The sequence below is a fragment of the Leopardus geoffroyi genome, chromosome B2 (genome assembly GCF_018350155.1).
Source record: "Leopardus geoffroyi isolate Oge1 chromosome B2, O.geoffroyi_Oge1_pat1.0, whole genome shotgun sequence".
In the NCBI taxonomy this organism is placed as follows: domain Eukaryota; kingdom Metazoa; phylum Chordata; class Mammalia; order Carnivora; family Felidae; genus Leopardus; species Leopardus geoffroyi.
In genome coordinates, this window is record NC_059332.1 from 150,958,913 (window position 1) to 150,971,824 (window position 12,912).

General features: G+C 52.2%; 1 protein-coding gene across 5 annotated transcripts in view; it reads left to right on the plus strand.

Annotated features, from left to right (window-relative positions):
• Window positions 1-12,912, plus strand: part of SMOC2 (SPARC related modular calcium binding 2) — a 173,660-nt gene that overhangs the window by 75,978 nt on the left and 84,770 nt on the right. For 2 of the 5 annotated variants that reach the window (XM_045500327.1, XM_045500326.1), the window contains exons 6-7: window positions 2,879-2,929; window positions 4,116-4,190. The exons of 1 other annotated variant lie outside the window; for it this stretch is intronic. In XM_045500327.1, the coding sequence (XP_045356283.1) occupies window positions 2,879-2,929; window positions 4,116-4,190 (126 nt within the window). Of the gene's footprint in view, window positions 1-2,845; window positions 2,930-4,115; window positions 4,191-12,912 lie in introns of all 5 variants that reach the window. 2 more of the 5 variants (XM_045500324.1, XM_045500325.1) reach the window with 1 other exon arrangement.

The following is a 12,912-nucleotide window of genomic DNA, read 5'->3' on the forward strand; positions in this document are numbered from 1 at the left end:
CGGGTTAAAATTTAAATACGGACTAAACGATACGAGAGCTGACACGGTTCATTACATATTCACTCAATGCACTGTGTTATTCCTGCCTTTGGACCTCCAGGGTCCTGTAGGTGCGGGGCACGTAACCCACATATGCCCCCGGGAGGACCCTTCCGACGTGGCTTGTGTTGGGGCCACCTGTCCATGCTGCTCGGTGCCACAGTCTCTGCCTGGGGAGAGGCTCATGCGTGGTGTTTGGGTTCCCCGTGTAATTCGGGAGTGTAATGCTGAGGGCCACCGAGAAAGAGGTCTCAACTCTTCCTCATGAGAAAGAGGAATGCTTCTCCCCATTGTGACAGTCACCTCCCCTGGGACCGCTAGTGACAAGAGCCAGGTAGAGCAGCGAGCCATTTCCGTAGCAGCCGGGTTCGTCTTGCGCAAACTACAGTGCGCCCACCATGACCTTGACCTTGCAGGAGCCCCACCTTCGCCCTTCCCACAGCCATCATCCTTTAGACCCAGTGACACTTTTTTTTTTCTCTTTATGTTACATCGACCTTTGAAGTCAGAAGTCATTTTCAAGACAAAATTGAAAAAAAAGAAAAGGTTTTAGCACCAACATTGGAGGCAACTCTTTTTTTCTGATGTAGGTTATAGTATAGGAACCGGTGATAAAGAAAGGGGCATAAAGCCGGAGAGAGCTGAGTTTCGGTCAAGTACGTTGCCTTCAGTGTGTCCTGAGACTACGGTGGGCACCGTGGCTGCCCTGGCGGGATGGGAGAGCTGGGCGCACCTCGGGTGCACACTTGGGACAGGCACCGATTGGCACACGAGTGGTCTCATGAAAGGGGAGGTGCTGGTGGCCACAGAGGGGGTGGGAGAGGGGACAGGCATAACGTAGGACAGAAAAACCTCGTGGTTGAGGGAAACAGGGGAGAGACGTGATGGGCAGGCATAGAACACTGGCTGGAGCGAGAGTTTACGTTTGGAACAGGGGATAAAGTCGCCTAGAATGTTAGATGAATGGCTTGGATTTGAGGCTGTAAGATCCTGAGGTGGGCGTACCAGTTTTTTTTAGAGAACAGGAAGGGGCAGTATTTATGATTGCGAAAATCAATCCGGTGCTCAGGGGAGGAGGAAAGGAAAGGAAGCGCTATTTCAGAAGGTGTTTCCTAAACCCGTTCCTTGCAACGCACGTTGAATCCCCTGCAAAAGTGAAACAAAAACCCCTAGGGAATTGGTACGTGGGCACAGAAGTTCATGTAGGGCAGGAATACATTCCTTCTCCTGAAGCCTCTTGATCTCTGGACGTGCACGCGACAAGAGAAAATACCTGAGATTAGGCAACGGAACTGGCTTATGGATAAAAACGAGACGTTACAAACTCTAGTGGGAAAAAGAAAAAGCACACAGCTGCCCATGGTTTTGTTTCATTTTCTCAAGGCCGAGTTTAGTAGGTGCCCACGTGTTTGTTATGTTGGGACAGAAGCCTACAAGGGACCAGAGCATGGCCAGTGATGTGAGCAGGGTCACGCTGACAGGAGGGGCCCCTGGCGTTGGTGGGGGGTGAGGGAAGGCCTACGGTAGTCACTGGGTCGCCGTGAGTGGGCCAGTCTGAGTTTTCAGGCTGCCAGTGATTTGGGGAATGGGCCGGTGGCCCCACAGAGGTGATGCGTCCAGGCCTCGGTGAAAATGTACAGCACTCATAACGTGTGTGGTTGCTGTAGCTATGCTCCCCGTTTCATCGTAGTTTCTGGAAGGGATTACACGATCTTCAACGGTTCACAGTTGCTCTTCCAGTGTCAGAACTTGAGTTTCTCGAACAGGCGACATTACATTTTGTCAGCGTTCTGACAGAGAGCGAGCCTTATTTCAAAAGATTGTTCAGTGTTGAAGTTTTGTGAAAAAGCCTTTGGGTTTGCCCCCAAAAAGAACTTATGAGAAACTTCATTTTTATTCCCCAGACATCTGGGAAAGTCATGAATCACAGATAAGCCTCGTGGCTGGCCCTTATCTCCCGCACTGTTTATTGTATTTTAATCCTCAAATTATTATATAACGAGCTCACATGAGCAAGCTCGAGCGAGAAGCAGCCCCACAAATTGCCTTGTGATTGTGTCCCTGACGGGGGGCCCCGCTTACCGGGGGCAGACTTCCCGTAGCTCATTCTCCATGCCATCCCGCCATGGCTCGGAACTCTCTAGAACCTGACGCCGTTCCAGGGAACCACAGTCTTTCTGCTAATTAAAGATTATCCACCGCAGCCTCAGCCTCTAGAGAGATGGCGTTAGAGCAGCTCCGTCACCCACACCCGTGTCCTGCTCTGTGATGTTGACTCTTGCTCCCCAGCTCCCGCAGGGGTGACAGAGGGGCTGGTAGTGCAGGGGTGCACAGGGCAGCAAGTCAGGGCCTGATCCTTAGATACCTGCCCTGGCAAAACGGGGTGGGGGGGCAGAGCAGGGATATTGGGCTCCCCCAGCCACCCCGGTCCACCCCCCATCTCTCTTCTGTCTCCTGTCACCCCAACCCACCGATTTTGTTGACGTGAGCCTCCATTCCCACTTCCGTGGCCCCTTGCTTTGGTCATTTGTCTCTCCCTCACGGGCCCTGAGCCACTCTGGCTCCGAGGGACGGGAATCCCAGCACTTCCCCCCGGGGCCCGGTTTGCAGCCTGCACCAGCCGTCAGGTGGCTGCTCGCCCAGGCGCCCTGTGCCGTCTCGGTCGGGCTCCTGCCGGGCCCCGCGTCCCTGTGCGCCCCGGGGCGGGGGGGGAGGGGGTGGTGGTTTGGCTGGTGTGTGGGGTGCATGCGAGCCCTCAGCTTCCATCCCGTATACACACTTACTGAACTTACTCTCATAATTGTAGTCTCCTTGCAAATCTTTTCCGTTCTGAATTCAGATGATGCCTCGGCCCCAGCGCTGGAGACTCAGCCTCAAGGAGACGAAGAAGGTGAGCCCGGCCTAAAACAGGGTCCTATGGGGGAGGACCGCAGACGCGCTGGGGCAGCCACGGATGGGCCTGGGATGTGCAGGCAGGTTACCTGCCGGGAGTCCTCTCAGAGCGGACTGGATTTGGCCACTTCCAACTTTATGACACCCGCTGTCTTTCCCGGTGGCTTCGGGGCACGGCTTGTGGATGTGGCCATGGCATACATACAGCACGATGCAAAAGTCTCTTTTTTTTCCCCCCCAAATCAAAATCGAGGAGTTGAAATTTTATAATTTGGATAATATAAGATGTATATTTCAGAAGCATACGATAGCACGTGCCTTGTTCCCTGCTCGGACTTCGTGTCTTTCGCATCTCGTGCTGGCCACGATGCGGCACGGGAACGCGCGTGAGGATGTCTCTAAGGCGTTTTGAATTTTGTAGTCACGACGAAGACGGGTTTTCCCCTTTTTAGCCTTTAACAGATCGTCTGAGGGACTTGCCAAAGCGTCACAAATTGTCAGGCCAAAGGAGTGAGGGTGCGCAGGTAACAGCGACAGCGGTAACGATGTCTTCACGGCACGGGCTACACGGTGTCATTAGCCCACCGAGTCCTCAGATGCCATTTCGCAGACGAGAACTCGTCTGAGGTTCCAGGCTGATCGTGGCCAAGGGCGGCCGGGACCGAGGCAGCCTCTCCCGTGTGTTCTCGGGCCCGCGGTGTGACTGACCCGCACGGCAAATACTCAGTGGCTTGTGACACAGTACTGCTGAAAACAGAGTGTTCCTGAAGTGTTTTACGCACAGTTGCATTTTGCATAGCGCAGTCTGTGATGAATCTTTCCTGAGCGAAACCTCGTGTGTTACTGTGAATCTTTAGGGTGCGAGGACATGTTTCCGTACATCGGGGCTTTTCCCTGAACCCCACTCCTCTCAAGCGGGGCCACTCTGGATCCATAGAAATTTTACTTCTGCTTTTGGAAGAAGAAAGAAAAAAAAACATATACTAACATGTTAGAAACCTATATTATTCTTTCCTTTTGTCTCAAATATGTAATCAGTTTAACAGTATCTTTAAAAGTGTGGAATATGCATTTATTTAGCCCACTGACTTTGCAGCTTTTAGGCTCCCTACTGAGGTCTTTGATTGAGAGACTGTGTTTTCACGATGATTAAAAATCATCATCATTTTGTTTTGTTTTATTAGATATTGCGTCCCGTTACCCCACGCTTTGGACTGAGCAAGTGAAAAGTCGGCAGAACAAAACCAATAAGAACTCAGGTAAAAAAGGGGCCCGACGTTGCTTTGTGAGGAGGGATTTAATAGGCGTAGGAAGTGGTTTCTCTTTCTGGAAGTTCAGTGTGTAGAAAAGTTCATCTTTTCCCTCAGTTTCCAGTGAGTCATGCAAATAATTCTTGTGACCTGACCGCCAAAATGTAGTTCAGATTTTGGTGGTTTTATTAAATTTCCTAAGTTCTTTAAACGGTTTCTCTGCATATGCCAAACAAACTATAGCTTCTGGTATAAATATAGCAATAATTGATAACAAGTATTTGTTTTTGACCAAATTTCAGAGATGACCAAACCCTTGGCTAATTTAGTTCCAAATCCCGAAAGCTGTGTGGATTGCATTTGCTACAAAGGAGTGTTTGACCGACTTTGACGTGTTAAAGCCGACCGTTCTGACATTTGTGGGGAGGAGGTGGGTTGCCTGGCGTCTGGTTCGTGGCGTTTACAGGTTTCGTGAAATCGGATTCTGTCTGTAATCTTCGTTCGTGCTTAGTTGGTTGCGTGTGTGCTTCCTCGGGCCTTTTCAGATGTTGCTTTTTTTAAAAGAAAAATACTTACTGAAAGAAAGTGTCCTTCTGGGTTTAAAGTATTCATCTGCCGAGGGTCCACAGACTCAGTAATAACGCGAATATTCTGGGATCAGCCTCCAGTGAAAAAATCGTAAACGTTCACAAAGGCAGCCTGAGATCACAGCTCTGTGGCCTGTGCTTGGAAGTGTTTTTCTCCAAGTGCGTTTTAATGTCCATTTACGAAAAAACCAAAACAAACCCCTCAGATTTCTTTAAGTTCAGGATACTAAGAGGACTTTGAATCTCTCCCGCGACCTGCGTCCTTACACACCCCTTCTGGAAGGACTCTCGAGGGGAGGCCCTGAGTCTTGGTACGTTCCCACCACCTGGAGGCCCCAAGACACGCTCTCTGTGACAGGAACGGTCACCGATTTACAGCCCGAGAGGCAACAAGCGGGATGAGCCGTGAAGGCTCCAGAGGAGGGTTAGGGGTGGAGTCGGTCTGAGGTGTTCTTGTGTGGCTTCTGTCCCTGATGTTCCCATCGCTGTCCCCAGCCCCACGTGTTACTGCCCGGGACGGGGCCCTCATCCCTCCTGGCTGCGGCTTCCCTGGGGCTGAGGTGAGAAAGGGAAGAATCCAAAGGTTTGACCATCAGATACGTGTGCACAAATGGCAGGGAAATCTAAAACATGTTTATCAAATTTGAAAATTATTGCCTCAGAAATGATTGGGAAACGTTTTACCTTGTGTATAAAGATGCGTACTTCTCTTAGGAACTTCCGAAACGGGGAGTTAGTCTTGTTCAATCTTGTCACTGTATTTCCAGAAGTCAGCTCATTAGATTTTCTTCGGAAGCGCACGATGAGTGCGTGGGAACTGGACCAAACATGGCATGTTTCGGGTTGACTGCCGGATCTTGGAAGCTTCCCATGCAAGGGCGGTGTGGCTGTGCCCACGCTTTCCCTGGGGAACACGTATCAAATTATTCTGAACGATGTCCCCGGACATGTGCATTTTTCTATAGAAGCAGTCTGAATCGTCAGAGGTTTCAGGGTTTGACAGTAAGTACATAAGCTCATGGGAGAAGCGCATTTTTGTGTCTCGCTCCTCACGGGCTGTTACCAGATTTTCAGGCCTTAAGTGACCCGTCGATTGTAATTAACCAACAGTAACCATGCAGGCTTCCACCGTTTTGTGGGACTGAAAATGATGTTTCAGGAAATGCCAGTTTACATAAGTTACCCCATGCTATAATTTGATTTAAATCAGCCTAAATGGGCAGGACACAAAAAGACGACGTTCAGTTGATTTATGGACGTGGGGCATGAAATTACTAGGTTCTGTTTGTTTCATGTCAGTTGTCTGGATGCATGTTCTTTCTGAGGGTCTGAAGAAAGTCAGATCAAATCGGTATTTCGCAGTATTAAAAATAGTATTTAATTACGTGTAACAAGGAAACGGCAGACGGCCGTGGGGTTTGCAGACACCCGCTGCTGTTGAGATCTCGAATGTAAGATGAGCTTCACTTGCATTTAGCTTTTATTTTTTAAATTTTTTTGATGTTTGTTTTATTTATTTATTTATTCTTGAGAGAGAGAGAGAGAGAGAGAGTGTGAGCAGGGGAGGGGCAGAGAGAGACGGAGACACAGAATCCGAAGCAGCTCCAGGCTCCCAGCTGTCAGCACAGAGTCCGACGCAGGGCGTGAACCCGTGAACCGCGAGATCATGACCTGAGCCGAAGTCAGACGCTTCACCGACTGAGCCACCCAGGCGCCCCTAGCTTTTATTTTTAGCAGATACTTTTACTAATGACCTTCTCCGATAGAAGTAGGCACATTTAGCTAACAAAGCACAAGTGGTGATTTGTGTATTATTCCCAGATTTTTAGAAAATTAGCTGTTTGTCTTTAACTCTTGTGTCTTTTCCTGTAAGAGGCCAGACTGGGCACAGATTTCTCTTTTGCTCGGATGTTTCTTTAGTAGCTACAATTCCCTCTATTTTTTTTTTTTTTTTTCATGAGTTTGTGCTGAGGTAACATAATATTACTCGTGCTGTTGGGTACGTAGAATACGATTGCCGTGCTAATGAGTGTGTTCCCTGTGCTGTGGTCAGTACACTTTGGGGCATTCAGTGGTAGGAGTCATTAGAAGGGACCATTCCTGCAAAGGAAAATACAGCACCCTAGTCTGAAAATGTACATGTGCTGGGTACTCCATGAGTATTTATTAAATCTGTAAAGAGTTTTGCCCTCGTATGTTCATTGGTATTCTGACGGTATCATTACTTATTTTCCTAAAACAAACTACAGGAAGCAAACAACAACAACAAAAAAACCAAATAGGTAAATAACCAGAAAACAATTAATTTAGGTACCGTTTGACGGCTGAAGTTTTGTTAATTGAAATGCAATATAAATATAAATGACACGGTCTCCTGGTGGTTCATCCAGCAGGAGGAGCATCACTCTTGTTATGTGAGTCATTACACGTTAGTGAGTAGAATCTAAAACTGTATTTTAGTTAAGAAAGCATTACTCGGGGCGCCTGGGTGGCTCCGTCGGTTGAGCGTCCGACTTTGGGTCAGGTCACGATCTCACAGCTAGTGAGTTCAAGCCCCGTGTTGGGCTCTGTGCTGACAGCTCAGAGCCTGGAGCCTGTTTCAGATTCTGTGTCTCCCTCTCTCTCTGCCCCTCCCCTGCTCATGCTCTGTCTCTGTCTCTCAAAAATATATAAATGTAAAAAAAATAAAAATAAAAAAGCATTACTCAGTTTCCCTCTCAATATAAAATTGATTGTCAACTGCTTTCTCGAATCATTTTGCTTCCTGTTTTATTTCTATCTAGTAAGATATCAAAGTTGATCACCAAATTTTACCAGATAAGAGGTTTTGTAACTTACTGTCTTTGAATCATACAAAATTAGTTTATAGAATGTAAAAGAAATAGGAGGTGGTTTCTGAACACGAAATTTCTCTAAGAATGCTTTCATTTTACAAAACAGGAAGTCAGTATTCTTTGAGCTGTGGGCCACTAGTTAGAACAGAGAAGGCGTTCAGGGAACAGAGGGGAAAGCCGATAGATTTAGATGAGGAGGACCATTCAGTTTTATGGCTGGAAGGGGCCCTAAGTGTCGTGTAGCCCAGCCCCCTCATTTTATAAACTAAGGGAAAAGGGAAAACGAAATACTGAATCTCAGGGAAATGAAGAAACCTGTTCATCACCGCAGCTCAGGGGGGTGACTTAGTGCCATTTCTGTGATTTCTTCAACTTAATGGGTAAGTTTCACAAAGAAGCCACGTTTTCGGAAATGCTTTGCGTATTAGATAGGAGTTTCTTTTTCAGTTTACTTACTGATTTTGAGAGAGGGAGCAAGCAGGGGAGGGGCAGAGAGAGAAGGAGAGAGAGAATCCCAAGCAGGCTCCACGCTGTCAGCACAGAGCCCGACCTGGGGCTCGGATCCGTGAACCGTGAGATCGCGACCTGAGCCGAAATCAAGAGTCAGACGCTTAACTGACCGAGCCACCTGGGTGCCCCATAATGGATAAGAGTTACTGGGATCATGGAATCTTAAAACTAAAAACCAAGCCACGGAGGCCACCTCACTCACCCCATTTAAGTGAACAGTGGAAGAAACGGACGTCAGGAGGGACCAAGTCGTTCACTCAAGGGCAGCACAGGTGTACGTGAATGTTTGTCAGATGTTCTGTTCGGTAAGAAGCCAAGTTGCATGGACAAAACCGTCCTCACTCGGAATGTTCTAGCAATCCGCGAGCCTCGTTGAGAGGGTGAGCCCCACAGGGTTGGGGTGGCCCCGGTGGATACTGACCCTGGACCGGGTCGCGAGGGTGTGTGGTGGTGTTGGTCAGTCTTGGTCCTCACCGCGCCTCTGCTCCGGGTCCCCCTCAGTCCGCGTTCCTCTGGGAACACGCGGTGCTGCCCGCCCTGGGTGCTACCGCCACCCCCCACTCACCCGCTCCGGGACGCTCGCGTGTCCTGTGCCCGGGCCGAGGGTCGCCCTCGCTGCGCCAGCCCTCCTCGCGGCCCCCATAACTGACACCTTATGACTCCTGTACCTGGTGGGGCACAGGCTGGGCTCCTCATAACTTTTGACCGCAGTTTGGTACTTTCTCGGTTTATGAGCAGATGCACGGACCTACTCATTCCCGAAATGGCATCGTGGCACGGCAGCCGAGGTGACACGGCCTAGACACCGCTAGCAGCCTCGTACTCTGGCTCCCGTAATAGCGTGTGCACGTGCAGGGCGTCCCCCAAACACAGATGTGGTCTGGGGTGGGGGTGACTCTGCCCCACCTCTGAACTTGCAGAGACTGTTTCTGACTTTCACGTCGATGTTAATTTCACGTGTTTCCCTCAGGTCTTTTTCTGGAAGTATTTTTACCAAAGTAAGTAAAAATTTCGTGCTGTGAAGAAATGGCCTGCCATCAGAGGTTTCTCTTTATCTCTTTATTAGCTCAGGAAACGACCGGTTAAGTTAACAATCAGTAACCATGATTGTCTGCTCGATGTCATATTAGGCTCCATGACATCTGAGTGACCTCCTTTTTTTGTTTAATGTTTATTTATTTTGAGAGAGAGAGAGAGAGAGAGAGAGTGAGTGAGTGAGTAGGGGAGGGGCAGAGAGAGAGGGAGAGAGAGGATCCCAAGCAGGCTCCAGCTGTCAGCACAGAAAACGACGTGGGGTTCGATCCTAGAACCATGACCTGAGCTGAAATCAAGACTCAGACACTCAACTGACTGCACCATCCAGGCGCCCCAGAACGATCCGCTTTTGACACACAAGTGGAGTCACCGTGCCCACGAGAGGGCTCTGCTGGGAAGCGTGATGAGCGGGAAGTTTGGGGACAGCGAGCAATTATCTGCTGACCGCCTCCCGAGGCTTCTTCCCCCCCGTGAGCGGTAATGACAGTGGCAGGGGAGCCTGGTCCCTGCACGCGGCTGCCTGCGAAGTCCCTCACGTCCACTTGGTCCTTGCAACAGGCCGGTGGGGCCGGGCGTGTCCTGCATCCATGTCACAGGCTCAGATGACACATCCCAGGCTCTCGACGGCGGGCACTGACATGGCACCTGACCGACCCCAGTCATGCTCCTCACGCCGGGCTTCTCACGGAGTGAAGATACCCGTCTGCCCCCGTAGGTGCCCGTGGGGGATTCTCATATCGCTGGCAAGTCGCCGAGGCTCCTGCGGACACGCAAACGTCACACACAAAGCCGTGGGCACATACACCCGCACGGACCATACACCGTCTTGCAGCTCTGTCCCCTTGCTCCTCCCATGTCCTCCAGGAGACTCTTGTCCCTGACCCCTTGTCCCCAGATGGCCCAGAGCAGCCCTGCTACGTCTTGCCTGTGCGTCTGCTTCGCGTGATGGGTCGTCCCCCAGACCCCGTTCCTCGTGTGCAGAGACCCCTGCGTCCGCCAGCCCCTGACCGCTCGCTCTCCGTACCCGCTCCTCCTCTCCAGGATGCGCCTCTGTCTTCAGAGGTACGTGTTTCTTGGCGTGTCTCTCCCTGCTCGGAGTGAGGTCTCGTCGAGGGTAGAGATAAAACCTTGTTCAGCCCCGGGGCGAACGCAGCGTCTCCAGACCCGTCTGGGGTCCCCTGGCGGCCCCGACGTGTCAGCCCCCGCGCGTGCGGAATACGACGAGGACAGCGCTGGCCCTCACAGCCCAGCCGTGGGCCGGGGCCGTGAGCGTGCGTGAGGCCGCACGTGGGGGCCGGGGGCCCGTGGACTCCTCGTGTGAAAGGGGTCGTAGGGGCTTCTCTGGGCGCAGTGGGTCCTGACGAGGCTCCCCAGACCCTCAGGCCCCAGCTCTCCGCTTCCGGAAGGTGCAGGGCCGGCTTCTCGGGCTTCACTGGGGGCCTGACGACGCCTGGGGCCGGGCCCGGGTTTGCCTCGCACCGCGCACGACTCCCAGCGCCCCCACGCGGCTGCACCCCCCAGCCCCCCAGCCCCCGGGGCCGGGCAGCGTCTGCAGAGAACGCAGGTGAGCCCGTCCGGCCGGGGTCGCTTCTGGCGGGGCAGAGTCCTGGACGGCCCGTGTCCCCCGCGGTCTGCAGGAGCCCGGGTAGCGCTGTCGCCCCGGTGGCGGCCGCTCCGCACGCCCGCGTGTTTCTGAGGAGGTGCCTTGTAGATAGATGCACATTTAAATCAGCCGACCTTGAGGGAAGCGGGTTCCCCCCGGAAGTTCGGTCGGCTCGTCCCAGCAGGATGGGGGAGCCCAGGTGCCAGGTGGGGGCCTGGGCGTGGGGGGTGGCGGGCGAGCTCTGCACGGCCGGGCAGGTGACCCGTCTGCCCTCTGGGTCGGGGAAGACCAGGGAACCCGGCCACCGCCTCCTCGGGCTTCGTGTTTTGGTCAAGTCCTTTTCCCCCGTGGACCCCGATGACGTGTCCCCAGTGTGACATGCCACACCCAGTGGGGCCGAGTGGGGCTCGGGCCCTGGTGGGTCACGCTCGGGGCCTCTGCCGGAGGGTGTGGGTCCGGCATCAGGGGCACGCCCGCTGCCCTGCTCTGGGGCAAGGCGAGGGCTCAATACCTTTCTCCGTGTTGAGGCCACAAGCTGACCCAGGGTGCCGTCCCCGCCGGGCCTGTCTGTGTGGCCCGGGCAGCAGCCCTGGGGGCAGCGGGCAGCCTCCCCCAGTGGCCCAGCCGGAGGGTCGTCTCCCATCCCAAGCTGCCGGTGCTCTGTGTCGTTCTCTCTGCCTGTGGCCCTTCCGACAGCCAAGGTCGGGCCGCAGTGCTGGCCCTTCGGAGACCCCAGGGGAGAGCCCCACTGGGGCCACGCGGCCCACCCTGGAGGCCTCGGGTCCCACCGACCTTTCCACGGTCGGGATTTTCCAGTTGTGTGTGTGAGCTGAGGGCACACGAGGCCTGTTTTGTCGTCTCTGACATCCCCTCCCGCTTGGGAGAAAAATGTTCCTTCCTCCCCGAACTCTCCCAGACAGCTCTGTTTTATATCCAGGAGACGTCCCCGATGCCAGGATGCGCCTTGGTTTTATGGGACCCCCGCAGTGGAAACATTCTTCTGCTTTCTTCAGAGCTGATAATTTTTGTTTTATTGCACATATTAAAATTAGTGCCAAAAGATAATTATCTTTTGATTCTGCTTTAAATCATGGTAAATTGCATTCCCTCCCGGGGAAAAGTAATACCCGTTATTTTTTCTTTCTTCGTCCCTAAGCTTTAAAGTATTAGTTTTACTTTTTATTCCAGTTTTCAAACATCAAGATACCAAGGAGATTCTTAAGTGATAAAGTTGCAGTCATTTGAAGAGATTGACGCGTTAAACCAAATCCAATAACTTCTTTTAAACGTGGACTGTGAGATTGTATTATTTAAAAAATATTAATCTACGCAAGAGTGTGCGTACCTGGATTTATTCAGTTTTCCTCATCGTAAAGGGGAGTTTTCATTTCAGTCACGTTCAGTTCTTCGATTTCTGTGTCCAAGGTGGGGTTGAATAATCGGGATGCAGCATTTCAGTGTAAGCACAGAACACAGGTAACGGAAGCAAGCACATTACGTCCCAGCCGGTTGCAAACACACGCCAGCCGGGTGGACGTCCAGACTTGGGGCCCTCGGCATGTGAAGACGTGCATCTAATTCGCCGTTGAATTGATGAGGTCTCATATTGAATAGGACCGTAGCTACGATTTGTAGAAAGCTTGTGACGCGTCAGGCAGAGTGCTGTGTATTTCAGTGGATAATATAGTCTAATTCTTAACTCACCGGGAGGTATGTTTTCAAAATCTCTAAGTGGCAGAGTCTTAGATTCAGCCAAGATTTTCAGCTCCGGATTTCCTGCCACTGCTTTGCGGATCAGACGGGTGTGGCCTGTTCCACGGCCGGCGGGCGCACCGTGAGACGTGTCTGGCCCGATTCTCTGGACGGTGGACCAGGAGGCCCGGGCCGCTGTGCCTCTGCTGTGGGCTCTGAACGGGTGCTGGCATTTCGCGCCTCTCTGGGCCTGGACCCCGGGGAGGGTCTGGCCGCAGAAGTGACGTGATGGGAAGGAGCACTGGCCTAAGTGTGGGTCAGGCCACAGGCTTGAGGACAGGGCAAGTGGCAGCCTCCCCACTCCGGAACCCAAAAGCAAAGTCATGCCCCCCCCCCCCCCACCGTTTCCATGGGAAGGGATGCACTGGACCAGGGGAGGTGACCAGAGAGAGAGGCACCGTGTGCCGTGA